Source organism: Struthio camelus, chromosome 5, assembly GCF_040807025.1.
Source record: "Struthio camelus isolate bStrCam1 chromosome 5, bStrCam1.hap1, whole genome shotgun sequence".
In the NCBI taxonomy this organism is placed as follows: Eukaryota; Metazoa; Chordata; class Aves; order Struthioniformes; family Struthionidae; genus Struthio; species Struthio camelus.
The window spans coordinates 29,391,607-29,419,187 of NC_090946.1; the positions used below are offsets into that span (position 1 = coordinate 29,391,607).

General features: G+C 37.5%; 1 protein-coding gene across 6 annotated transcripts; it reads left to right on the forward strand.

Annotated features, from left to right (window-relative positions):
- The first annotated feature begins 11 nt into the window (after positions 1–11).
- CCDC34 (coiled-coil domain containing 34) lies at positions 12–25,658 on the forward strand. Of its 6 annotated transcripts, none has more exons than XM_068945304.1 (8): positions 12–132; positions 291–508; positions 4,407–4,539; positions 7,037–7,144; positions 19,200–19,358; positions 21,059–21,200; positions 22,816–22,970; positions 25,553–25,658. In XM_068945304.1, the coding sequence occupies exons 2-8, from the start codon at positions 306–308 to the stop codon at positions 25,580–25,582; spliced, it is 930 nt and encodes a 309-aa protein (XP_068801405.1). In that variant the 5' UTR covers positions 12–132; positions 291–305; the 3' UTR covers positions 25,583–25,658. The 6 variants fall into 6 exon arrangements, with proteins under 6 accessions (XP_068801405.1, XP_068801406.1, XP_068801404.1 ...); XM_068945305.1 differs by having other exon boundaries at positions 22,816–22,937; positions 25,531–25,658; XM_068945303.1 differs by lacking the exon at positions 25,553–25,658 and having other exon boundaries at positions 22,816–23,294.
- The last annotated feature ends 1,923 nt before the right edge of the window (positions 25,659–27,581 follow it).

A 27,581-nucleotide genomic window follows, 5' to 3' on the forward strand; every position in this document is an offset into this window, starting at 1 on the left:
TCCTCACGCGCGGGGGGCGGGAGCAGCGCGTGGCTGCGTCCCCGTTGCCAAGGCACCAGCCGGGGCAGAGGCGGGTGGTGCCGCGGGGGCCGCTGGGAGCTGGCGCGGCCGGTCCCAGCGCGGCGGCCGCAGGTAGGGCGGCGCGTCCCCTCTGTGCCTGCGGGAGGCCGCTGCTCTTTGGTGGCGAGCGCCGGCGCGGGGCGGTGCGAGCGGGGGCTGGGGGAGGGGCTGGGGGAGGGGCGGGCGCGGGGCGCCGCGTGCGACCGTTAACCGCCGTCCCTCTCGCCCAGGTGCCGGTGGCCGCCATGAGCAGCGGGAGCCGGGCCCGCGGCAGGAGGAGGGCAGCCCGCCCTAGCCCGCCTTATCCCGCCAGCTCTGAGGGCGAGGAGCCCCTCAGTTCCTCCACATGCTCCCCGCTCTCCCCCACTTCCCGGCACAGCTCCCGCAGCTGCGAGGAGGAGGAAGAGGAGGAGGGGGAAGCGGCCTCCCAAAGCCAAAAAGGCAATAGGTAACCTGTGTGTCTGGGCCCTGGCTAGAGGAGGAAGCTCAGGGCTGTGTCTTGAGAGAGGACTGAGCCTCTGGCGTGCTCAGCTCCTGTCTTTGGCTGAGGCCTTTGTTATATGTAGCAGATTTATGCACATAAGTATGGATTTATTTGCCTAGATAAGCGCCTTAGGACACTGGGCAATTCCTTTTGTTTTTTACTCTATCTCTGGAAGTCACAGGTCATTGCAGTACCCTCTCTGAGCAGTTGGTTATTTCTGTAGGGTCGTTAAAAGGGCTGTAGATTATTTGTGGCTGTTGCCCTGAGCCTCAGGGTCTTTGCGTGCTGAAAAGGCACAGCTGTGCTAGCCTGCCTTTTAAGAGTACTGAGAGACTGAAGGGCTGCGTTGCCCCAGCATATACAACTACATCCACAGTCAGTTTGGCTTGTGTGAATTGCATCGTTCTTGTTCCCTTGGCCTTATTTCATTCCCTTTTATATATATGCAAACTTTGTATGTTTTCTTTCCCTCGAGCTTTCCTGTGTTTGACGTAATAATCCTTTTTTCTCCCTTGGAAAATGGAAGGGGGAAGAGCTGGGAATGCTAGGTCTATGCAGTAGTTGATAATGGATGTGTATAGTAAGTCTGAACTGAGCTAAAAGAGTTAGTGGGGAAAGGGAAGGTTGATCTCCTCTGGGATGGAGGAGTCCACTGTGGACTTCTCTAACTCTGGTGGATAGCAGTGCATACTTCCCAGTTAGGAGGACAGGAACCATGCTGAACTTTTCTTACAAGCATTCATCTTCTCATAATGCACTTCTTGAAAGATTTCTCACCTGTTTTCAGTGTAAGGTGATAAAAGTCCAGGAAAACCATTCAGACATGCTCAGAAGTTGCAGCAACAGAAAGAAAAGGAACTTGGCCTGTTTATTGTTTTTCATATTTCAGATTTTCTGCTGCTTATCCTTTCACCTCTTCCCAATGAGCAGTTTTGTTCACAAACCTTTCAGTTCTGTAGCACTCAAGTCAAACTACTACTTATCTTTGCGGCTTGAGCTGCTATTGGAAACAGCTCTCAAATTCTGGGCCTGTTGCTACAGTAGCCCCTGCAACTGTAAGATGTAAGGGAAGACCTGTGTTGGGGCCTGAGCTGGAAGAAGCTCATTAAACTCTGGGCACACTGCGTACTACGCTTATACATACGTTGCATCTGAATAATATTGCTGCTATGTTGTAGTAAATATCTACCAAATGTTCATATAGTAGCTTCCGTGTATAACTGCCAAACTCTGAAAGGGATAATAATAAAAAACATTTCTTACACAGTCACTTCCCCCCACCCCCACACACTCAAAGACTCATGTTGTTGTTGTCCTCTTAAAAACTATGCAAAAATTAGCCAGAGGCAGATATTTAATGTGGGAAATGTAATGTTCACAGAAGAGAAAAGCTGAAAACAAAATGTTATGAAATGGTGTTAGGCATTTTCATACTTTCAGTATGGATTGGTATTACGTCTGATGGCTTGACTTCAATGGGTAGATGGTAAAGAATAATCACAGTGTTTTCTGTTAATCAGACGTCAGTTCTAATGCCAAACGTATACAGTTTGATTTAAGATACTTATTTAAATACACATATATGTTTGAGGAAAATAATGCTTTAAGAAGTCTGCTATTTTAATTACTCTGAGGAAAGACATAGCTGTGAATATGCTACTGTTTCAGAAAATGGTCCTGTGAAATTCAAGTTCCGTGTTCTTTAAAATACAGGCACAATCGTGTGCCAGGGAGAGTAAGACTGGCAGTTCGGAGTCACACTTAGAAGGATTGGGTTCCAGTCCTTGCTCCAGTGATACCTGAGAATTTCAGACAGAGCACGATGCTGCAGAAGAGGAAAAGCGTTTTCACTACTAAGACTGCACTTTTACCTAACGTTTCTACATATTCAGCTTGTGTTTTCCTCTGTTTAATCTTCACTTTTTATTATTTCTTACTGGTAGTTAATAAGCTTTTCATTTACCACTCTGAATAATTTTTTTTAGCGAAGTCAACAGCTTAAACTTTATAAATGTTTATAACTATTGATCTCGGAAAACGCATACTGAGTATTATTTTTCTTAATTCATTCCTTCTACTAGTACTTTTTCTCAAATTGATGTAACATGTCAGCATTATTCTGGTACCAGGAGCCATAATGCAAATTGTGCATAGCAAAAGAATGCATTGAGGAAGTATCCCTGCCCAAAATGTCAAGTCTGGACAAATTTGCATTAGTTTCCTGAATTTGAATGCATAACGCTTTTATCCTTATCTTTGATAAACTTTCAGAGAGTTATTTTCCAACAAAAGGTATTGTTATGTGTTCTTCAGTCACATCCCGTATTATTATATCTATGTGTTTAAAAACTGTCACTGTTAAATTTTTTTGGTCTTTGTTAGTGCTTTAGCATACAAGACCTAGACTGCGGCAGGTGGTGGTGGACATCGTTGGGCTTGGGAGCACGTGGCCTGTGCTGCTTTTGTCCATTCATTTATTTTTTGTGTGAAGGTGTTCTGTCAGTTCCGGTGTGCTAGCACGTGTCTGTGGCACCACAGTAGAAAGAGGGTCAGAGACTGATTCCATGTGGAAAACAGCCCCTTTTCAGGTTAGTTTCAACCTGGATCTGTTCCACTGGGCCTTTTATAGCACGACCAGTGAGTGGTCTTGTTAGCACATACACGTGGATAAGAACAATGGAGCAGAGCAGGACAAAACTCCTTAATATTGACAGTGTCTGTAAATGCTTTTTATCACAGAAATATATTCTTAAGGTTATTGGGACATAAAATATTTTGCTATAGCAAACCGTTGTTCCTTGCGAACACTTAACATTTTTTACATTGAAAAAAAAAAAACTGGTATCTTACACTTAAAGGTTCATTTCAGGTATATTAACATATGTGTTTGGATGCCTCTTTTGTAGCTTGGATTAAGCAAAGAGGGTTACTGACGGTAATGAAGTACGTAGATAGGTACTTCCAGAGCCCAAATATTCATATAAAATACTAACGTGCAGTCGAGTTTCATTTTTTGTTTAGTTGTTAAGAAAAACTTCTGTGTAAGCTAGAAGAAAGCTTATAAAGAAATCTATTGGCATATTTTCAATTTTGGTTGACTTAGAGCCTAATATACATTTTTACTTATGACGTAGTATGTGTACAGAACATTGTAAAAGATTTTTTTTTTGGCCTGGAGCTAGGACTGCTGCATTATTCATGAGTAGAGAAGTTGTGAGCGAGTTATGCAAGGTATCCTATTAAAATAGAACCTAATAGAACCTTAAATAATACCATCAAGTAGTGTGAGCAAGCCATATTTCTGAAGTATATTCCCTCTGAAAGTTTTTTAGGGAGGCAGATGTTAACTGTTCGTTAAGGGGGTTGTATTCTCAATACCAAGGTGGTTTGATGTCATAAATCCAACTGTCTAAGACTTGAAAGAAGGAAAAAGTAATCTTGATCATCTTTTGCTCATGCAGAAGGTCACGAGATACATTGAGCCTCTCGGTGACCAAGGATAAGATATTAACGTTAAATTTCTGACAAGAGAGAAGGAAGGTGACACTGATGTTTCTGGTATTAGTTTTTGTTTAGTTTCTAAAAGGTAATGCTTGAATCTGCTCCGCAGTTTGGAACGGGAAAAGAATCACTAACAAGCTAGAATTTAATAAGCAGAACATAAGGGGAATTGTCAGAGGTGTCATATAAATGACACCCTTTTTATCCCTTTGGGAGATTACTAGACAAGTAGAAAGAAAGAAGTAATTGCTGTCAGAATACATTGTGTAAATCAAATGTCATTTTTCAAGGCAATAGCATTGGCTAATTTTGAAATCGGATTGAGGATAATATTCTTTTACAATTCTCATTTTTAATTTAGAAAGGCCGAAGTCTCTGAAATAATAAGAGGAAGAAATCGGTCACCTTTGAAAGATAATCTTTCACCATGGGAAGAATGGTTCATTTGCAAAGAGAAGGAACTACGTGCCCGTGTACAAGCTAGAGCCCTGGAGGTGAATACTTCTGGTTATTTTCTGTTAGGCTTGACATCAAACAAACAGGCACTAGAATGCACAACTTTTTTCTTTTGACTGTGAGAAACAAATAGTTTTGTTTCATTATTTTAATGTCTTTAGCCATCCATAGTGTTTGTGTTTGGCTGTGCTTAAGTGATACGATACGTGCGTTTTCTTTTGCTAAATGTTATGCTTCATTTAAGAGACACTGTATAATATTTCACTTATCCCGCTGTCAGGTAATGGTTCAGGTTTAAAGGGTTAAAACATATTTATGTAATTGGTACCTTGATTTTCATCACAGGTACGTATGCCTGCATGTAGGTAGTAAAACACAGCAGGGCGTGTGCTGGGTGCAAGCATGCCAGCCTACTTGGTTAGATATGAGACATGATGTTGTTACCCACTTAGGTGTGTAATTATACAACTTTTTATCTTTTCCCAGGATTTAGTGCCCATCCCAGCGTTTCTTTCCCTCCTTCCATCTTTTGTTCACAAAATGAACTATTCTTGAATAGTGGGACTGGGGCAGAATTAAGGGAGAGAGCTGTATCTTTTCTTGATTAATATGTTTGCAGTTGATTAAATGATACTATTGTTTAAAATCAAATTGGAAGTATTGGTAGTGGTTAGAACAATCACATCAAAGTTGGATCATTTCTCACTCTAGTTACTGATTTACCATGTGACCTTGAGCAATGTCCTAACCTTCCTGTGATTCCCTTTATCTGTAAAGTGAATATAACATACAGCTGTTGTAGGTGGGTTACCTCATATTGTTATAAAACACCCACCACTGGAAGGTTCTAGAACAGTGTTTTAGAGGTCAACATAACACCAAAAGTTTGTTAAACTTGAGGAATGTGTTCTGATGTGTTAATATTCACCACACATTTCATGACTTCGTTTAGATTTTAATTTGGTAATTGTCTCTCCCCATTTTGATTTCAAAGTACAAAAATGAGCCAAACTAATTTCTGGTATTGTGTAGGAAATGTGGTTTGTGTATGGACTTCTCATGTGGTCTTAACAAGAAACCAAAGCAGTTTTTTCTTATGTATCACCCAAAAGCATTTATACAGTACCAAATATACTCTAGAAGATGTCTCTCTTAAATATATATTTAAAACAATCATAGGATGATTGCGTTGCTTACAGTCATGGAGAAATCAGTGGAATAGGTAAAAGTTTTTTCAGGTTGTAAGATTTTGAAGATATAATGGAAATATAATTTGAACATAAAATGTAATTTGAATATAAGCTGCTACAATGTAGAAAACTTGGATAGTTTATATTTGGAAAAATACAATCAACTTTTTTTTATAAGATGTCTTTTAAAAGAGGACAGCATATGTCACTGTGATATAAAAATGTATGATTACATTTACATATAAAAAGTGTTCTAAAATAATATCCTAAGAAACAACTGGAAGGTCTCAGATCTCTTGTCAATGAGAGCACTGAGTCTGTCCTAAATGTAGAGAATATGGATAAAGGTTTGGAGTGGATCGTGGGTGGGTCTTCTAAGGTATTTATGGTGTCATCACCATTTACAGAAACCAGGATTCCTGCAATAGAGATGCCCCAGAACTCAAAGCGGGTGTTAGTTGCTTTGGCTTTGCTCAAATACAGCAACAATTATATTCCCAAATGATGACTATATTTTGAATGTTCTCTTTGAACAGTTTATATGACTCAATTTTCCTTGATTTCTTATCAAATCCTATGTTATAGGAAGAGGAGATTGTTGCTGAAACTGGCTGCAGTTTAGAGACCATGAAAATCAGTTTCAGGGAAATAATTCCTTCTGGCTAGTGTTTCAGGATATGAATTCTCATTGACAGAGAATCCCTTCATTCAAGTTCTGCTGTTAGAGAAGCTAGGCATCTCAAATGTTCATCTTACTCACTTTTTTTTCTATTCATTTCCTTGAAGAAATATAAGTGATTGGATGTTTACTGTATGCCCTGTAAAGATGAATTACTTCCCCTCATCCTCAGGTTTGTCCTCTTTCAAAGTTTATTAAAATCCATAAGAACCTTGCTTTTTGAGTTAAGCCATAAAATTCATATAATTCTGATACTGAACATCACATTTGAGTGATGTCACCTAGCTTCTGCTGCCTCCCTGAATGCAGAGAGGTACACCATCTAAATTTAAAGTATTGCAGAAAAGTACTGCCACGGGTTCAAATTTCTTTGACTGAAAGAGCATTTAAATAAGCTGAAGAGTGATTTGTTTTGTTGCATTGTTTCCAAAGACTAATTAAAATACGTATTTCCAGTTCATAGTCTGAAAAATTACCTATGCCCATCAATTGTATTTCATAATATTGCTATGTTACTTGTGCTTCCTTTCCAACATATTAATGAAGGAAAACTTTCAAAATCTTCAATGTTTATGTTGCTTTTACTGCAGTGCTTTTTCCAGTATTGAGTGTATTAGTAGAGGTGATTGCCATGATTTTGAAATGTGTTTTTTTTCTTTAATTTAGGAGAGTAATCTGCAGCTTGAGAAAATGAAAGAAAAGCAAGAATCTGAAAGGAGGAGAAGGATAGCTGAAGAGAAGCACAAGGAATGGGTGCAAAAAAAAAGAGAAGAGGTAAATATTGCTTTGGTTGTAAATATTATAGCACATGCTATGCTTTAGTAGATCTGTATAAAATTTGTTCAGGCCTTTTGGACAACCATGTTTTTACTTTGCTGAATAATGGCTGTTTTCACTGAAAATTATAAAATCACACCAACAGGGTTTAATGTTTTTCCAAGACTGTTCCCCTCCCCCTCCCCTCGCCACAAGGTATCAAGGGATTTGTTTTCTGGATAGTCAGCTGACAACTGACCTACATGTTGTGGAATATTATTCTGCTAATTACACCTGGGGTTCTGGTCTTCAGTACACTACCCTTTCTGACTTCCTAGGTTCAATGCCCAAGCATTCTTGGGAAAGTGTACATCTTAACTGTATGCAATATCTTGTACACCAAGTAGAGCCAGAAGGAGGATTTAGTTAAGTACCATTGTGGACAGGCAAATAACGTGGTAGAGTTTAGAGGGATAATTGAGGTGTGAGGCCAGATTCAGGAAATTCAGTGGGCCACAGATAGCAACTGGGAATTCCTTCATCCAAAATGGCGTTTCTGTTTGGGAGCAATAAATCTTTTAGGCCCTCTTGAGAGGATGCCTAAGACCAAGGTCAGAAGTAGATAGAATCCCTGATCTCAGTGGAGCACTGTGCAGCTCTGTGTCACACAAACAAAGCATGCACTCTGGGTGGCAAAACGGGAAAGTTTAGGAGGCATGATTGCTCGGACCCTGGTAATTCATGGGCATGTGCGTGCATTCATTGTCTTATGGTCTGTAGCAACGCTAGGTACTGTTCCATACTTCTAGTTCTGAAAAATTTGTCAATAAAACCAGATGAAATTGATTGAAAGAAATATATACATCACATTAGCACTAGTTTGGCAAGGGCAGTTTTGATATCCAGACCTCATGCATTTGCCCTCACTGTTTCAGAACTCTATTCATCGGGTTCAATCTAGAACCATTAGAACAACCTGCGTTTGGATCTAAGCTCCTTATTTCTCTTAGCCCCAATGCTGACTGGATAACTGTCATAACCCTCTCCCTCTCGAACAATCCTGCTCTAAACATTTATTATGATGTAGAAAGGATCCTTCCTTATTAAAATACACAGCAAAAAGGAAGAGATTTATTATTCAGCACAAACAATGCCACTTTTCTCCATTAAAACCCAAATTACAGTTGTCCACCTATTCATTGGCTTGAAAGAGCCTGGGCTGCCTGTTAAAAATGTCTGTTCACTTTGAGTCCAAATTAATGAAAATTCTTGTTCTCTCTTTCTGTCTCTCCCAAGCATCTCCTGTAAACTTCCACTTATTTGGGTCCTCCGTGTAATATCTTTGTGGGTTTACTGATGAGCTTCCTCCTCTCTGTTGTAAATGGGAATAGGAGGTCTTTTTGATGGTAAACACATCAGCCCAGAGAAAAGGGAAAAAAAACATGTTTGTGTCTGGATTTTTATATTTTGGAAGGATAAGGTCATCCTTAGGCCATGGCCCAAGCTTTTACCAAAAGTAATCTGATTTTCATTTAAATCAGATGAATCATTGACTAGTCTTTTTCTGTAAACCACGCACAAATCAAGGATAAGTTGAAGTTAAAAGCTTAGGCGTCTTTAGGATATTAACATTTATGCTGTGTAGATCATACTACTTCAAGTTTCTAGAGGGTTTATTTGTGAATGTGAACACGGACTGAAGGATAAATATGTCAACTCAGTAAGAAGGTGTTTAAAATTGCACAGAGATTTCACATGAAGTTTAAGTTTAGATTCATGAGCACTGGCAGTTGTCATGATTTTCACGGGGAGCATATGTACCTCTGATACTTGGGAAAGCTCACTTTATTTCCCTTTAGAAGCATCAAAAGATGCTCTTTCTTTTAGCAAAACTCACGGTATTCTTCACTGAGTTATGCATTAAGCGTTCATCTCTTTGATAACCACTTACTGATTCTGAGACCCTATATGCAGACTGCACAAAATACAGTAGGTTTTCATTTCGGAAGTGTTGCCTATGAATTCCACAAATATCTGTCCTTCCCCATTGCTTAATGCTGTATTGATAAGAGAGGTAAGGGGTGGGTGAGTGTACATGACACTTCTTCCTTCATCTTGAGCGTGAGGTCTTTGTGCAACTCCAGGAGACATCACTGGACAAAATCACCTTCCCTGGAAGTGAGAGGGCATTTATGCCAGAAGTAAAACATTTGTATATGCACAGAAGAATTCTGCTGTTTTTGCTATAAGACAAGTCATTTTTCTTGCATTTTGTTATATGGCAATATTATTTGTGATGCTCTGCCCATTAAATGTAGTCCTTTGGAGTCAGGTTAGGCAGCAATGTGATGATATGTGATAATAAACTTCTGCTTCTGCTGCATTACTTTTAGATTTATGGATAAAAATGAGTGACTGTAATGGCATGATTATAAATGCTCAGCAAGCAAAATTTTGTTCAGTGTCATGTTTTCTCTATTAGTCTTAATTTGAGAGGGATTTGAATTGTATGCAGGACTGGACATAGATCAGCAAAGCTGTTAGAATCTGTCATAATCTTTCTGGTATGATAAATTCATTGCTTGATTGTTAATTCCTGTATTTAGACTCCAATCTGGTAAGGCGCTCTGTGTAAGCAACTCTTAGTTGAACTGTTGCAGTTTAAAAAGAAAGGAACTGACATCCCTGATCCCCATGTCATCATAGGTCTAAGTCTTGAATAGGTATTGAAAAGTAACAACTATTTCACTTCTTCAGGTCAAAATTGATGTTTATAAAAGCTTATTTTCTCTATGTCTGTTCATTCTGACACTTTTCATATGTGTAAGGTTTGTTTTTCTGAATTTATGTTATATAATGTAAATCTGGTAGCGTTACGTGGAGGAGTAAAGTTGTTTAGAGGTCAAATCCACCTATGTAGGAATAATTTATTTTGGGTTGAAACAGTGTAGTTCTGCAGAACGCTTAGAACTTATTGTGTCATATAAAGATGTTATTAAAATTTAAGTATGAAGATATGTTTTTATGAAGTTAATTTATAATTTAATTTAGTTTTAAGCTAGGATATAGTAGGTATGTAATTATTTAATTGCATTGGCTGCTAAATCAGTTCAAATAGGTAATGATTTTACCAACTTTTTATTTTGTGGCTATTTTAATGTCAGTTGCTGCTTTTGTTTTATATTCCCATATCTATATGTATATATCTGATAGAGAAGTCACTTTCTTGCTTTTTTGTATTAATAAGTAAACTGCTTTTCTACTGTCATCTTTTGTTTATCAGTACAATTTTGAAAGACAGTATTAATATCCTTCTAGTAGTTCTTTATTATCTCATGAAAAACGATATTTTTTCCTTTAGGGGAAAAATGATCTGATTTCTCTGGCAACAAAAGATTCTTCCAAATTCTTCTTTGAAAGCTTATGGTTCATCTGTTCAAGTTCAAGAACTATAGAAGAGGCAGTGATCAGGACTAAACTTACACTTTTAAAATATTGAAACTTAGGTTAAACTTACGAAAATCTCTAAAATATTAGACTGTAAAATATTCAGTGTTAGACTGATTTTGAAAATCCATTTGTATGTAGCTCTTTCTGCCATTGTCTATGTGTTTTTTGTAGTTAGATGTTTTCTTAAAAGTTGATTTTTATTTAGTGTAGCAACGTAGTTGAGTACATTGATACTGTAGATAAGCACTAAATCTGAACAGTTTGTGGAAGCGTTCTGAAGTAATGCTCAGCACTGTTTCATCTATTATGACAGATGAAAAGATAAAATGTTTGAAGGGCCAAGAGAGAACCTGTTATTAGTGGAAAGAAACTGAATTTTTTTATTGGAGATGGAACTGGGAAGTAAAGAATGGCTAGATTTTAACACCAAAAAAAAAAATGGAGGATACCCTCCCACTCTATCATTTCATTTCTGTCATGTCTTTATGCTTACTCTGTAGACTATGAAGGGATTGGTTAACTTCTGTTGTTGTTTTCCATCACTGGTTAAAAAAAATCTGCATCTTGGAATGACTGGGATTGAGCCTACACATGTGATATATTTTGAAAATTTCTGCTTAGTGGCTTCTTTATGACTTGTGTATTGTCAATGTATTCTTGCTTGCCAAACGGAAGCTATAGTTTTGTGACTGTTTGACTTACCAGGCTGTAGATGGTGCCTAGACAATTTACAGACTTGCCTAGACTGTTTACAGATAACAGTTAAAGGTAGAAGATAAAAAATGCTGCTTACATGTCTTCAAAATGTTTAGGAATCCCTTCTCTGGTTCCTTCCAAGGATTTTTCGCTCTTATATTCATCCATGAGGATTTAGTTATGGTTACAAAACTGTGAGTGCATATAAAATGTGCAACAAAAATGGGATAGGTGTCATCATAGATGTTCAGAGCTAATCACTCACTCATGCTTTCTTTCATAGTATTCCCTTTGAAGACCACATCTATTCAGAATTTATCCAAAAGGATTCAATTACAAGTTTCTTCACAGTGTGACTAGACACTGGTTCTGCTGCATGATAACTTACTTTGTTCTGTTCAGTGGAAGCTTCTTGGAGATGTTAGTGAAAAGCTTCTCTCTTTTAGAAAGTATGTAAGCTGCTGTCTGAAGCCAGTTTGCACATTTACCCTCATTACTGTTGAATTAATTAAAGACGCACTTAGCCTTCTTCCAGGATTTATAATTACCACCTCATCTCCCAAGAATGAGGAGCAGCATGGAGAATTGCTTGCTAGAATTTGGTTTATAAAACCTTCGTCTTTTCTAGCCTCCTTTTCTTCTTTCTGTGTCCTCTTAGTGATATTTCTGAAAGGGATTGAGGATGGTTTTGATGGTGAATTATTACATAGTGTCATATTAAACATTCTTATCTTTGAAGCAGGGGTACAGCCCTTGTGTTTACAGCTTGTAAACATAATTTGGGTTGAAGGCTTGCCAACTATCAAGAACGCTATGTTTCCAAGCACTCTCTATGAAGAACCACAGTTACATCCTTTCTATTGTTTTGCCTTAGAATTAACAATAGCAAATTTCTTTTTTTTTTTTTTTTTTTTTTCCTCTTTTGCATGAACTTTAGACACAGAGATGTGGAGTCTCTTTGGTTCCTATCAACAACTGTATGATTGGACACTTAAGTCAGGTCTGACTAATTGCTGTAAAATCAAGTACCTGAGACTTAGAGAAATGTATTGTAGATGCATAAATTGTGAAGTATCTATAAACTGTCGCATCAGTTTAATTAGAAAGGTGTCATAGCACCTAAAGGTCTATGAATAAAAGCAAATCAAATATTTACATTAAAATAAGGGCTGATAATATCCACTTTTTATTTAACTATTTTAAAAAATTTAACACTGTCACACTGTGGTCTACCCTGTAAGCCCTATTTAGTAGGACGTGCTCTACTGTTTCCTCTAATCCTGTTAAATCCTCCTTTATTAACTCTGCAGAACTATTTCAGTCTTGGACTACTAATAGAATAGAGCCTTAGAAATATGTAGAGAGTTCAACTCATGTATGCATATATAAAATATAAATATTTATATTGTATAAATATAATACATATATTTATAACAATAACTGAAATCTCAAAAGCAGAATACTTACATCCCAAAGTAACCATAATTCTGAAGCGCGGATTGCTAACATCCTTGTCTTTATTTCGTAACTTAAATAATTAATGTGATATCTTCCAAAATTATAGGAGCAAAAGTAGTGAAGTTATACATTTTACGGTGGAAAAACTAACAAAATGTTCTAATAGCAATATTAATTTGGCAAGAGCATCTGAAATATTTTCTGCATCATTTTAAGAGAGTAAGGCTTTGTTTTTTATTTTCTCTTAAGACTATAAATACAAGCAAAATAGTTGTTACTCATAGAAATTTAATATAGATTCTTTTGAAGGTTTCCTTTCTTTTCTTTCTTTCTTTAAAAAAAGTTAACAATGGGACTTACTGAAAATTACCATTTAAACTTTTAGGTTGCCAATCTATGAAAGTTAGATACAGGATGGGAAAATTCTCTGTTTTGTTGCCTTGCCATTGGAAGATTTCTGTGCCTGTCATATACTTTGCTTTTGACCGGCAGTCTTTATAAGAAGGAAGAAGCAGTAAGAAATATGGATATGGAAGCCTAGAAGCAACGCACTGTAGAATAATGACAAGGTCCTTGAAGCAGAGGACCTTGGTATGTTGCATGATCCCTCCCAGGAGGGAGACTTGGATTCCAACTCTTATTCCAAATAATTTATTTAATGTTTAATGCATATTTTATGTAACCACTGTTAGTATGGAGTACAGTTTGTTCCGCAGCTTGAGCGTGACTTACAAGCTAGAGTCAAGCTTTCTTTTCTTTCATCCAATGAATATTTAATTATTTTATGCAGAGTTGTACTGCCTCAACAGAAGGGATGGAGAATCCTGTCATCCCAACCCGTAGTCTGATTGACCGAGTATTCTCCTGAGAGTGGGACATGTTAGTTTGAATCCCCTCAGACAGAGAAGGTAATGAAATCTGGGTCTTCCATGTCCTAGGTTAATGTTCTAACAGCTGAGCCATTGTTTTGAGTTTAGTCAGTGGTTGCTGCTGCATTTTATGTAGAGCCTGATATACGCTAGGGATTGTGCTGGCAGCTTAGACTTCAAAGAGGTGCTGAGTTCATCCTTTTTAAGACTGGATGCTTTCAAGAAATATATTTATGGGGGAAGCTTAGATGTCTAGCGTAAACATCTTCCAACCTTGAGAGCCAGCTACATTTAAGAATTTGAATTTAAGTGCCCAAGTCTTTCTTTACGTATCTAAACGTTTTTGTGACTCTGGGCTTAATTTCTTTAGTATTTCTTCTTCACATTGTGAATTTTTCAGAGATTTAGATCTGCCTTACTTTACAAAACAGTCTTTCTGAGCACAGCTGATGTCTCTTCACACGGAACTTTTCTGTGAGATCATGCATGTGCACGATCGTTCATTATACCATGGGTGTAATCTTAGTATGTGTATTTTATTTGTCCAGACCTACCTTTAGATTTCTGCAAGTAGAATGAACTAATTTCTCATGTTTAGTGTTGGAATGATTTTTGGATAGGCTCGTGGAGGAGGAATTCAGGGAACAAGAGGATTAGAAAAAGAGCGCTCTGTGTTTCACAGCAGCATTCATGGGATCTGCATTGTGGATCAGATTCTTGTGAATACCAAAAGAGTGTTCAGGATGCGGATACACTAAGACTTCTTACTCAGTCTGTCACCATATTGAGTATCCACACAGTAACTGTTAAAAGAAACACAGTCTGGGAGAAAGATCCATGTAGTTAGCTATCTTGGAAATCTGCAGTTTCCAGACTGCAGAGGGGCGTGGCGTTGACTTCATGTGAACTTGAGCAGAAAATCATTGTAAGCCTGCTAGTCCGTAGAAAACCGCTGCTCAGTGTTGTTTCACTGACCTCCTCTCTAGCCTCTTGTTCTTTTTACGTGACAGTTCCAGAGAGATTAAAGAAATACTTATGTGGGCTAGGGTTGGTGAATGAGCTGTGTAATAGGGATAAATTGAAAAGATAGTAACAACTGGCTGTAGTACAGTAGCTACGATATCAGAGTGAGCAGCTGTGAAATAAAATCATCACTTACAAATGAAAAGACAAATGTTGCTGTCACGTTCTGCAGCCCAGAAAAACAGGAAAGACTGCTGTGAGAAGTATTGTATAAATATAAAACACTTAATTTCTGAGAATATTTCTGTTTGGTAGCACTCTGCATAGAAAATGCAGAATAGGAGGAGTCCCTCCTCTTGACTCTCTTTCCTCTGGTTTAATCGTTGAGATGAAAATGCAGGAGTGTAAATTTTCTTAAAATTGCATATAGAGTCTTTGTTTTGGCAATCTGGCTCTTCTCTGCCTGTGAAATTATTTAAATATTTCTACCTTCAGTCACAAAGAAAGTAGGATGCTTCTTCAAATTTTAAATTCCTTTGATAGTTCGTAGTATATACATTGGTCTGATTTTTTTGTCTTGAAAAGTTAATAGTTTTGCTGAGGAGACATTGGCTTGGTACTGACTCAGTGAGACACATGGTTCTTACTGAGTCACCAGTACTGCTTTGTGCAATGGCTGGGTTTGTTCTGGGTGGAGGATTTCCAAGTACTGACCTAGCCCGGTCTTTATTAGGTTCTGAGGCCTGATAGAATCACAGCCCAGAGCAGTAAACCCGCAGGCCAGATTTGTATCCTTTCTCCTTAATAATGTGCTTGAGTGGGGTGGGAGGAGAACAAGCCTTTCTTGCAATGAGTAATTGGATGTTTTACAATCAATACCTTAATTTCTGTAATAAGTGTAATCATATTTTAAAGTTATGTAAATTTACTAATGGTTTAGTGAATAGATAATGTCTGTTTTGAACATAAGATCAAAGAGAATTTTTAAAACCCAGTCTGACAACACTGAGTATAAACAAATCATGCAGTTTCCCTTCCCCCCCCCCCCCCCATACATATGCGGAAGGAGAGTGGAGGGAGGATTGAAGAACATATATATTATTATGCACATTCCTAACATTTTCGATGGACTTATATAAGGGAAAGTAATAAGGATGGGGGGAGCCTGGGAAGGCTGGGGTGAGAGGAGCTTGACATGAAGCAGCTTATTAAAGCAGCTGGGAATGTAGTATACACTAACTTTATGAAGGAAAAGCTGTTCTGCACTAGAGGGAAAGAAGAAGCATTTCTGATTTGTCTGCAGAATAATTTCTAGGCAGCTGCAAAGTATGCAGTTCTGCAGAGAGTCTCCTCTTTGTAAGGATGTCTCATTGGAAGTAAAACTTAGCAATAGCTGTGGTTTTCATGGTAGTGTGCATGGCATATCATTGTTTACGCAGGGCCTAATTTGACTTTGGGACAGCCTAGATAGTAACTAGATTCATCTGAAATATTGTAATTAAATATACATGATCTAAGAAGCTTGCCTCCTTCACCTTTTTTAAATTACAGTCGTTAACAAGGTTTTTGGCCTGTTTTCTGCGTAATTGTTGTTTGTTGTTGAACAATTCACCTATATATGGAAGGACCCCGTTTTTTCAGTTTTCTTCTATATTCATTTACATGCTCTTTATATTATAAGAGCCTTAGCCAAAAATTGTAGCTTTGAGCAATCTTACTTTTTTTTTAGCTTTCATGTACAATGGTGATACACAGAATCAAGCAAACAACAAAAGAGTTGAAATGTTTGTATGCCTCTCTTCGCAAATACCGTTTTACCATGCCTCTCTCATCTAGAGTAATACTTTTTATCTGTTCCAGACTATTACTGTCTTGAAATAGTAGTTGTTGAAAGATGTGTCTGGGGAATATTTGGTAGTGGAGGGGCAGAAGAACAGCTCTGAACAAAAGAGAACAAGATGCATTTTAGAAGGAGGAGGAAAAGCTTTGACAATTAGTCATTTGTTTTTTCAGGCAGATGATACTTAGGTTCTGCATAACTTGCCAGAAGGCAGCTGATTTTTCCTCTTTTACCTATTTGAAGACAAAAAGGTTTGTATCATGTTGAGAAAGGTTTTGTTTCCGCTCTTTAGTAGTACAGAAACGTTTCAGAATCTCAGTATTTTTTTATTCAAAATGAAATTTTTTTTTGATTGCTCTTAGTCATGAATGTGAATTGCATCATGTGTATAGGACTTCCTTACAGACCATGATGTGAAATCAGATTAGTAAGACTTTTCTTCTTTTGTAGTTCTATGAAGTTTTATATTCCAAAATATACATTGAAACTGTAGTGTTTTCATATCTGACTGTTTTCCCTGCACTGCAGAACAGATTCAGCTCATGTTTCCTAGAATGCACTGGAGATAAAATGGAAATAAAATATAAGGTGAAAATATAGTTCATAGCAAATTTTTATGAAATTGACTGCTGTATGTATACAACTGTTTTATTGTCTCAGTGGAACTGAGAGTTATCATCATGGGGTAAAGTGAAAAAACATGCATCTAATATAGATGATGACAAATACAGTTAATAAGGCATGGCTTGTAGAAGTAGGGGGAAAAAAGAGTTAATGCATAATCTAGCAGCTGCTGTTAAAATTCTAATATTACTTCTCTGCCAAACACAGATAGGGACACACTGACTCAAGCAATTCTGTAAGCTGGATCCTTCAGATAAGAAGTCTGCAGTTTAGCATCATGACATGAAATTAGGAAAAAAGGAATGACAAGACTAAATTAAGGTTATACTTAGAATTATTTTGGAATGATCACCATTATTTCCTTATCAAAACAATTGTATGTAATATGGATAAGAATTCAACTGTAATAGCATTTATTATCCAGTGCTATTTCTTACAATAAAAACGGCAAAAGTTTTAAAGAGAAAACGCTTTTCTTTCAGATCATTGTCCCTGTTTCTGCACCTCATTGAATGAATGGCAGAAATGAGTTAAGTGTTTTGCAGAGCAATAGAAGATAAAAGTTTTATTCTGTACCATGCTACCTTACGGGATTAATGATAGGTTTTGGTGTGAGAAGCAAGGACTGACCCAGCAACTGCCCTATTTAGACAAGACTGAGAGAATTGCTGTTGTCCCCAGCTCTAGTGTCATGGCTTCTGCTTCGTCATGCATAATTGGAATTTCCAGAATTGCCATAAATCTGGAAGAAAGGGCTTGGGGGGAAGCTAGCTTTCTACCTTTTGTGCTTATAAGGCGGAAGGCAGGAAGGAAAGTACAGTCCTGTTCTCTTTGTGTTTTTCTTCTTATCCCTAAAGAAGACCAGTTCCAGCTCATTATACTTTTCAGTTACAGTTCTAGGCATTAGACATCCATATCTGTAATAGTTCTGAGGCAGCATAATTTCCTGCTAAATGTCACGTCTCCTTTGATCAAGAGGTATAGTAAATATTTAATTATTGTAGTTGCTAGGATGGTTCAGATTCTGTTACTTACTGGCAGGGAGCTTACAGGAAAAAGGTTTCCTAGAGGAAAGTAACACTTTAAATTCAGCAGTTCTTTTCTATGAAAACAGAAACTGGTTGGTCTTGAGTCTTGTTCTTCCCCTGCCTGTCATGTGCAGAGCTTGTCTAGAAAAGATTTTTGACCCCATGTGTATGCAGAGTTCTTCAGAGTTAAGTAAGCTAAGCAAAGGTAACAAAGATCTACTAGAATCCCAGCCATTCCAAAAAGGGCTCAAGAAGGGGAAATAAAAGCTACTATTAATATTCAAATGAAAACACCTCCTGCCCCAGATCAAGAAAAGGCCTTTGTTATATGCTTATTAGCTTAGAGAATGCTTCCCAGAGCGTTTGTGTGTGCCATCAGGTCCACGCACTCTGAAAAGAGGTAGAAGTGAATGACACTTGTGTATTACATCATCCAAATTATAAAGGGAAACATTTTACTTAACACTCAGTTACTGCTCTTCACCTACCCTAGAATGCATTTCCTAGCTTTCCCTTTCAAGATCAGAAAAGAAGGAACATGAAGACTGATTCATAAGCCAATTTCGTACGTGAATAAATTAAAGAATATCATGAACGTAGAGAATATCATAAAACGTGAACCTGATTCTCATTTGGAGTACTTATTTTCTTATCGTTTTACGCTTAAGTGTTTTGTACAATCTGCAAACGTCAATGACTCCTAGAAAAGGGCAGTTTGCCTGACTGGCATCTAGAACTGTTGTTTAGTCTGAGTTCATGAAAGGTTGTTATTTTCATCTAAAACTAACGTATCATTGTTGAGAATTGCAACATATATTTTTTCCCAGAAACACTGAGAATTTTCTGAAGTATTTTAAAGGATGTCTAAATCAATAAAACAGAGCGGTAAACATAATAGCTTATGGAATTAGGAAGGTAGATTTTTATCATGTTTTATGACACATTTATATGTTTAAAATTATTTTTTCCACAAATAGCGATGACTAGGTCCTAGTCTTTTAAGACTAGATCTTAAAAGAACTTACAATGTCATTTTTTTTCAGGGTTATGATAATTTTATTTGTAACTAACTGTTTCATCACAAGAAATGCCTATTGAAATATATCGAAAAATTTGGATTTGTTTCTTTGACCTCTTTCATGTAGGAAAGAAGGGAAAGGGAACAAAAGCTGAGCAAAGAAATGGCAGAAAAAGCCACAAGGGAACTAGAAAAAATGCAGTTACAAGAAAAGGCCAAAGTAAAGTATAAAGAATGGTTAAAGAAGAAAAGAGCTGAAGAGTCAGAAAAGAAGAAGAAAGAGAAGGTATTAGTCATTTATTTTTAGATGGGGTTTCCTAATCGGTAACTCATATTAAATATGTTGATTAATTAAATTGATTGGATTTTATCAGATGGCAATATTCTACATGAAGAATACTTTTTTAAAAAAAGTTATAATGTTAGTACGTTGAAGCCATTGCGATATGGTTGGCAAAACAAGATGCATATTAACACATTTGTATCTTTCTTAGAAAGCCAGGCAAAGCCACTGCGATTTTGATGTGACAAGGGGGAGAGAGAAGTAATGCAAACCACACAGTGTATCTGTATTACTCAGTCCATTGTAGAGAGACCCAAGCAGAAAAGAGGCAGCACCTGGGCATTTTTTTTTTCCCAGCACCACTCATATCTCAGTCATTTTACTTGCACGTATTTCTAATTAAAAGCATTTTTCTTCATTTGTATCTCTGCCAATTTGACGTTAGGAGTCCTAATTTTAATATTATTTCATACTGATTAATTAATCACCTCTTTATAGCAAGCTTCAAAAGTTCTCTTGCATGTCTAAAGCTTCGTAAAATACAGGCTTTTAGGTCCCCTATTTCACTAGGGCGAATGTTATAACAAAGCCATGCTTTCAAGCATCATCCACAATTCCTCGCAAGTATCACAGTGGTTTTGCCTGAAAGCTATGAAATGTGCTAGAAGGGACCAGATCTGTTATACGTGAATTCTGTTGGTTGTATTTCAATTTAATTAACATTGCAGTACACTTTATCAATGGAGTATGTAGTAGTTAAGTATGAGGGGTAGCATTCAAGTGCGAGGAAGGATTGTGATTAGAAGAATTTGAATGTATTCCCCCTGTAATTACAGTGTTTGTTCTTGGGGTGCAGAATACACCCAAAAGTATTTCACAAGTGTATACAACAACTTCTTTGAATTCATTTTAAAATTACCGTAAGCTTTCAATAAAAATAAATTTTAAGGCCTTTATGATCTCTAATTTTGCAGACTTCCACATTTCCCATATAATTAAAACCCACTTAAATATTCTATACTGGCTTATTTATTTCCTGCCTAACACAGCTCTTGCATGTCTCTGCTGAGCCTCTAAAATACATAGCACAAGGAACTTTTGAAACCCAAGAAGATGGAAGTCTTAAGATAGGTCTAAACCTGTTTCAGTTCTGTCTTCTTTAAACTTTAGGTAAGTTCTCAGAAACCATGTTCGCAGTGTCAATTAAACTTCATTTAGAGCCAAATGCAGTGCCTATACATATGGTTTGTACTCTAAATCCTGATTAACGGTTCCCCAATTCTAAATTCTGCTGCAGGCTTAGTGGCAACCCAATCTTAACTAAGTTAGGGCTGTATGAATATGAGTAAATGAGAAGACTGGATGGCTGTGCAAGATGCAGTAGCCTCTTTAGGCTAGCTACCTGCAGAACTGTAGGCTCTGGTCATCTGACCATTGTTCTGTTCGGTATGTCTCCTACACAAAGACTTGCAAAAGATTTCTGGGAGCTTTTTCTCAGAGGAACTCAGGATTAATGGGTTTAAAAGTTTTTTCTTTTCTAGATTTGCAGGAAAAAAGATTGAGGAGTTTCCCGTTGTATTTGAAAGCTTATTTGAAACAGATATTTAGCAGTCTGGGAATTTGCAGAAGTTTGTTTACCATTTTGTATATATTGTACAAGATTTTGTCTGTAGGTTTGTCCTGGATGTTTTGATTTTTTTTAGGAAAAAGAACAAGAAAGGGAAGCTGAGCTACAGGAGAAGAAAGAGAGATCAGAGAAGATCTTTAAGGAATGGCTACATAATGCTAGAAATAAAGCACGCCCTGTCTTAAATGGTTATGGCTACCGCCATGGGAAGTCAACAGGTTTGTACTCTTACTAGCCACATATAGTGAATTAGGTTTGTGGTTCCCTTCCCTTCAATCGTTTAATGTAAAATGAAGCCTGCTTTAGGTTTTCATCTGGTATCTAGTTTTCACACTTGGGAATAACTAGCCCATATGGTATAAGTTAGAGAATCTTTTCTGTGAGATTCATTGTGTGTTTTTCATAGCCCTTCAAGTTATTTGAGAGGAGAAGAATGTAGCATACCAAAGTATAATTGATTTTAATCTCGTTAGGTTCCTTATCAGGCATAGGAATCACTAGAGTCAATTACTGCTTCCTGTGAAGCATAAAAGCTATGTTGGCATCTTCCTACAGTTAATGTTAGTGTTACAGAATGTATGCACCTTCTTATGGTACCTGAATGCCCCTTAGAAAAGAGGCAGCTTTTTTGAGATGCAGAGCCGAGTAGGAGCATGGCAGAAGCCCTGTCTCAAACAGGAGGCTTGAAAATCAAGCCTCAACCTTCTGAGGTTAGATTTCCCTTTCCGTGCATCTTTGCAGTTGTATCAGGCATTCTTGGCCTCCGTAGTCCTATTCCTTTTCCTTTCCCTTTCAAAGGGAAGTGTTAAAGAGAACGCTGATGATAGTTACCGTGTGGTGTTTTGTGAGCCTCGCTTTTTGTCCTCCTTTTTGTCTTCCCGCATTATACAGAAGCTAAAGAGCAGTGAGAAATAGTGTTGTGCATTATACGTCACGGCTTAATTGCTTTTTTTTTTTTTTTTTAAAGAAAAATGATGTATGCTTGCTTGCTTTCTTATTTTTTCATAAAATTAAAAACATAGTTGTTATTTGAATTCGTAGCAAAATGTTTTGACACCTAAATTCCAGTCTCTGAACGATTAAGAAAATTTATATAGCAGAGACACAACCAGTTGTTCTTTTGCTTAGGTCTGATTATATACGGTGATGCACATTGCTTTCGTGTTTTGTTTTGGAACCTCATTACTTCCTAACAGCTGCCATCACTCGTTGAAGTGATTTCTGAAAAATATCTCCATAATCAGTTGTGTTCGCGCAATAGAATATGTCCCAGACTTTGTTTTGCCCGCCATTGTGAAGTATATGTTGAAATTTGACTACAGACAAGCCACTGCAAGGGCAACGTGTTGCTTCTGTTGTATTTAGGCTTTCTGATACTCCTTTGCATCCGATAGATTATTAATTGCAGATGTAATTTTCTCCTCAGTAAGAGGGAAAATAACAGTTAGGCAAAGAGGGGAAAAAATACATGGATTTTACATATGTGGTGACAGGAAGTAATGTTTATAAATGCCTCAGCACTTTGAACAAAGTAGCTAATTCACAGAGGTTTTCATCATCTCAGCATGCAAAGGACTGAGCATTTTGAATGTTGCACAGCTTTTGACATGCTTTTTTTTTAATGCAGATGAAAAACATACTGCTTATTGATAAAAGAAGGATGGAAGATTTATCACTTTGAATCACTTAAATTATACAATGCAGCTGTACTATCTTCCCTTAAAGATGCTATTGTTTCTTTGCTAGTCTGGATTAGAATTATAATTGCTTGCAGTATAAAGCTTGTAATATAAATATTTCTTTTTAGTTATGTGTGTTTTCTAAATATTTTAGGGTGTCATGATGGAATTTCGTATCCAGTTCCAGCATATTGTAACCCCATTCCCTGGAAACCAATACATGTACCTCCTCCGAAGGAAGACAGCATCGTTACCATGAAGAACAGCAAGAGACCTGTATCCTCTCAGTCTCATAGGTCTTCACGTATGGTAATTGATAAGCCCCAAAACAACCTTTGTGTAGGATCCTTGTGCAGAAAGCAGTTATAATCCAGAAATCAAAATCATTCTTACAAGCTTGAGTGAACTGGGCCATAAATATGAAGTTATACATCCAAAACAATATTTAAAAACCACAACTTTTGTGAAACAGCTTCCTTTTGAACATGGTAATTGTATTAACTAACCAATCAGCTTATTATTCAAGGGCCTTTTATATGTTGAATTTTTTTAAAAAATCATATTTAGCCATCTGAAATGGGACTGTACTTCAGTGCCAATAAAACACACAGGATTGTTGCTTTCTTTCCTTCACTCCTTTTTTTTTTTCTTAATTTTTTGGGAGAGGAGATTATTGTATGGGTGATTATTCTTTTGGGCAGTAGTATTACTGGGTTATTTTAAAGATGCTAATTACAATAGACTTTGAAGCAATTCTTGGCTTAATGAGGGAAGAATTAGAGGTCTCTGTACAGTTGCAGGGCTTGATCTTGTTGAGATCACAGAGATGTGTTGGGATAGCTCACGCAACAAGTGCTTCAGTGGATGGATACAGACTCTTTAGGATGGACAGACTGGAACAGCGAGGAGGGGGAGTTGTTGTTTATGTGAGAGAGCAGCTGGAGTGCCTGGGGCTTAGCCTGGGAATGAATGGTGAGCCAGTCAAGAGCCTATGGGTCAGGATTCAAGGGCAGACCGATGTGGGCAATATTGCAGTGGGTATCTGCTAAAGAACACTTGATCAGGAAGCAGCAGCAGATGAGGTGTTCTTCAGACGACTGGAATTTTTGGCACTCTTGGAATTTATGAAAGTCTTTTCTGTTGCTTAGCAGAAGCATTTGTAATACCAAAACAGCTCTGAACATGTAGTTGGTATTTCTCACTTGGCTAGTTTGTAAGTAGACTGGGCATGATTTTTGTAAACAGTGATCGAAAAGGATACAAATCTGTTAATAACGACAAGCCCTATTATTAAAAAAAAAAAAGACTAAACAGGGATAACTAGTAGTGAAAATGAATACTGTGACTTCTGGTTTTACTTTCATGATTATTTCAAATTTTAACTTATTAACTTCCCTAAGTTATATTGAGTATACTCATAACATATAAATGAACTATGTATTTCAGTATTAGTTCAGTCAGATTTCAACTTGCCAGTATTGTGTAGGATGTGTACTTATATAAATCCACATATGCTAAGTAACAAAATCTCGTTACCTTGCGATACGAAAAATGTACCAGAAGAGAGTTCAGCTCTTTGGGGCAGTAAGGAGATGCTGAAGTGGGCATAGCGTCAGGGAGGCTTTATTAGTGTCTTCTCTAAGCAACGAGGCTCTTAGTTCCACCTAAAAGAATTGCAAGAGCCACTTTTGGTTTGTGTAGCATGGTTACGATTACTGAAAAAGTCATCAAGAGACAAACGCATAGTATTTGGATGCCCAATATTTAATGTGTGTTAGAGTAGATAACATGCTTGGGGAAGATGGAAAATGTATCAGTTGATCCAAGATCTGAATCTTCAGTAAGAAAATGAAAGAAGTGAAGTGTACTTGATGTAAAGGGCAGTCCCAGGAAAACAGATAAAGTGCTACATTCTCTGGCATTTGAAATTTCTTAGGAGTATTAAGGAGGCCTAATCATTTAATCACAGAAAAGTCGAGGTTGGAAGAGATCTTCTGAGATCACTGGTCCAGCCTTTTGTTGAAAGCAGAGCTTTAGACTAGGTTATCCAGGGTCCTGTAAAGCAGAATCTTCAGTGTATTCAGTGAGGAAGAGTCTACCATTTCTCTGGGCAGCTTTTTCCAGTGTTTACTTGTTCTTATGGTGAATAATTTTCTTCTTATATCTGGATGGAATTTCCTCTGAAGCAGCTTATGCCCATTGCTTCTTGCCAGTCACCATGTCTCCTAGTGAAGAGACTACCTGCCTTTTCCGTAACTACCTTTTAGGTGTTGGGAGACTGTGATTAAATCCCCACTGAGCCTTCTCTTCTCGAGGCTGAACAAGCCTTGTTTCTTAATTCTTTATTCATATGTCAAGTTTTCCAGCCCTCGAATCACCATACCCACAGCAATTGGGAAGGAAAAATGTAGGCGTTGCTATAGTGTTTAGGCTGTTGCTATAGGTTGTTCTGTCTGACAGAAGGTTGGGGTTTTTTGTTTGTTTGTTTTTAAACCTTGGAATAATTTCTTATTTGTATTTGTCTTAGAGTTGACAAGAGTTTATGGCAGTGGCCTTACATGCAGTCAACGCATTCTGCTGATGCTTCCAGTCTTTTAATCTCCTTGTCCTTTTCACACATAGGCTCATAGCATTGGTGCATTAATTGTATTTTTTGGATCATCTGATAGAAACATCAAAAGCACCAGAAAACTCCTATCTTTTTGAGCTAATAGCTTTCAATTTGGAGAAACTATAAGTAAAATGTATCAGGGAAATACACAATCAACTTAGAAAAGAAAGTATACCAGAACAATAGTTTAAGTACTGTGAATTTGTCAACGCTATGATCCTATATCACTGAACTCACTGCTGACGGTCTGTAATTTAGAGGATGTCTTGAATCTTCACAGACTTCCCTCCTACAGAAGAAAAGAACCTAGAGGAAGATAAGACTGCTGTCTTCTGCCTCCTATGGTGCACCTCGTATAAAATAAAAGAAAGCTCTTATTAACCATGGTGGTTGTGTTATGTGTTGATGTGTGGCAATGTACATAGACTAAATGTATAAAACTGTTGCTCAACAAGGAAAGAGTAAAATATGGGGTCTGATGAACTCATTCAGGTTTTAGCTGTTTAGTTGCTTTTACTCTAATCTTTAAAAAAAAAAAAAAACCACCTGTTCTAGCTAGCTGTTATCATTCTCTCCTTATCCTTTTACAAAATGCAAGTGCTTTATTATTTTGTCTTGCCTACTTTTAACATGACTATTAAGCGTCCTGTAACTGTCTAGTTACATTGGAAATGAAACTAATCAAACCTGACCACTGTGTTTTTTAAGTGTCATAATTCTCTTGGAAGAGGATGCAAGTAGATCGTGACATACACGCTTTGATAACTGCACATCTGAATAGGCAGTGAGAGCCACTGTACTTCTGAAAAGTGTATTTCTTATCGTGTCTCTGAACTTGAGCTCTGCTCTAAATCATCTGTGCTACTGAGAAGAATAATTTTCTGTTAGAAAATAGTGTGACTGCTGCAGCGTTGGGAGATGGTTTACAACAGCGCAAGCCAGCTTCAAGCAGTCAGGGATGGCTAGAGCAGAATTCTTGTACGGGCAGAGCTCTTCTCTGCCATCAACGTGAAGGAGCGTCTGCTGCCAGCAGTCCTCTTCGGCCCAGTTCTTATTGCCAGTAGCACAGAAGTTGGAACTAATCCTGATTCACCACTGATAAAACTCCAACTATGGTCAATGGCCCTGTATCGGAGAGCTGTAACTGTTTCCATGTGAGCCTGGATATTTTTAGAACAATGTATTAGATACGCAAACGCACACACATATGAGTATATTCATCAGTTTATAATATTTTGTGGGTACACAGTTTGGTCTGATGCGTTTCACTTTTACTGAGATATGCAGGCTCCACAGTGTCTATGATAGGTCTGTTCATTTTATTTCTGTAACAATGTGTGAATAAAGTGCCAAAGATTTATGAATGTGTAATACGCAATATGGATGGTCGTTATATTAGTTGACGTCTGCTAAGAGTGCACAACTTTCTGCAATCTCGTATTAGTCATAGGACATACAGAGTAAAAGGTATTAACCTTTTATGCTGTATTTATTTAACATTTTACTTTCCTACCTATTCTATGCTTAAGCAAAACAAAGACATCTAACTGCCCTTCTGAAAGGCAATGAAAACTTGCAGGGTCACTGTTATGAGCTACTAGAATGTTCCCTTAATGTTATGTATAGGTCATTTCCATATTTGTAGGTGTGTTAAGCTTTTGGTTCACTGCAGGTTTGTTTTTTTTTTTTTTTTTTGGAGGCAGAAAGTAATTCTGATGGTTCATGAAGCATTCTCTGCTGTGTATTTAGACAATATTAATTTGACTGTAAACAGGAGAAATCTGGACTCGCTGAAGTATGCTAAGTGTCAAAACTTGCTTCTGTTTACTAGGTGCAGGTGGGCTTCACAGGGGAAGTTTGCATGGTACCTTTGGGATACAGAACTCTGTGCCCTACTTTTTATGAAAGTTTCGTACCAATGGATTGGCATGAAACTAGTAGATTAATGGAGTAATTATCAGCCTCCCTAGCTGACATCTGAGTGCAGAGATGTCTTGTGTGAGACAGAAGTTTGACAGTTAATGTGGATTACCAGAAACTTGTCGCTGCTTAGGTGAAGAGACATCATTTTACCATAATGTAAATGATGACATTTTGATTTACTTTACAGAAGTTTATTCGGAGTCTCATTTAGTTAGTGCCCTATGCTATTGTGTTAGTAATTTAGCATTTTTTTGTTTGTAATGACATAAAATGGCCTAACGTGTGAATATCAGCATTGAGATGTAACAGAGCAGCAAAGAGTCTATGGCTCAGTTCTGCTGTAGCAGGTTGTTGACAAAATTTCTGTTGGCTTTAATAATGACAAA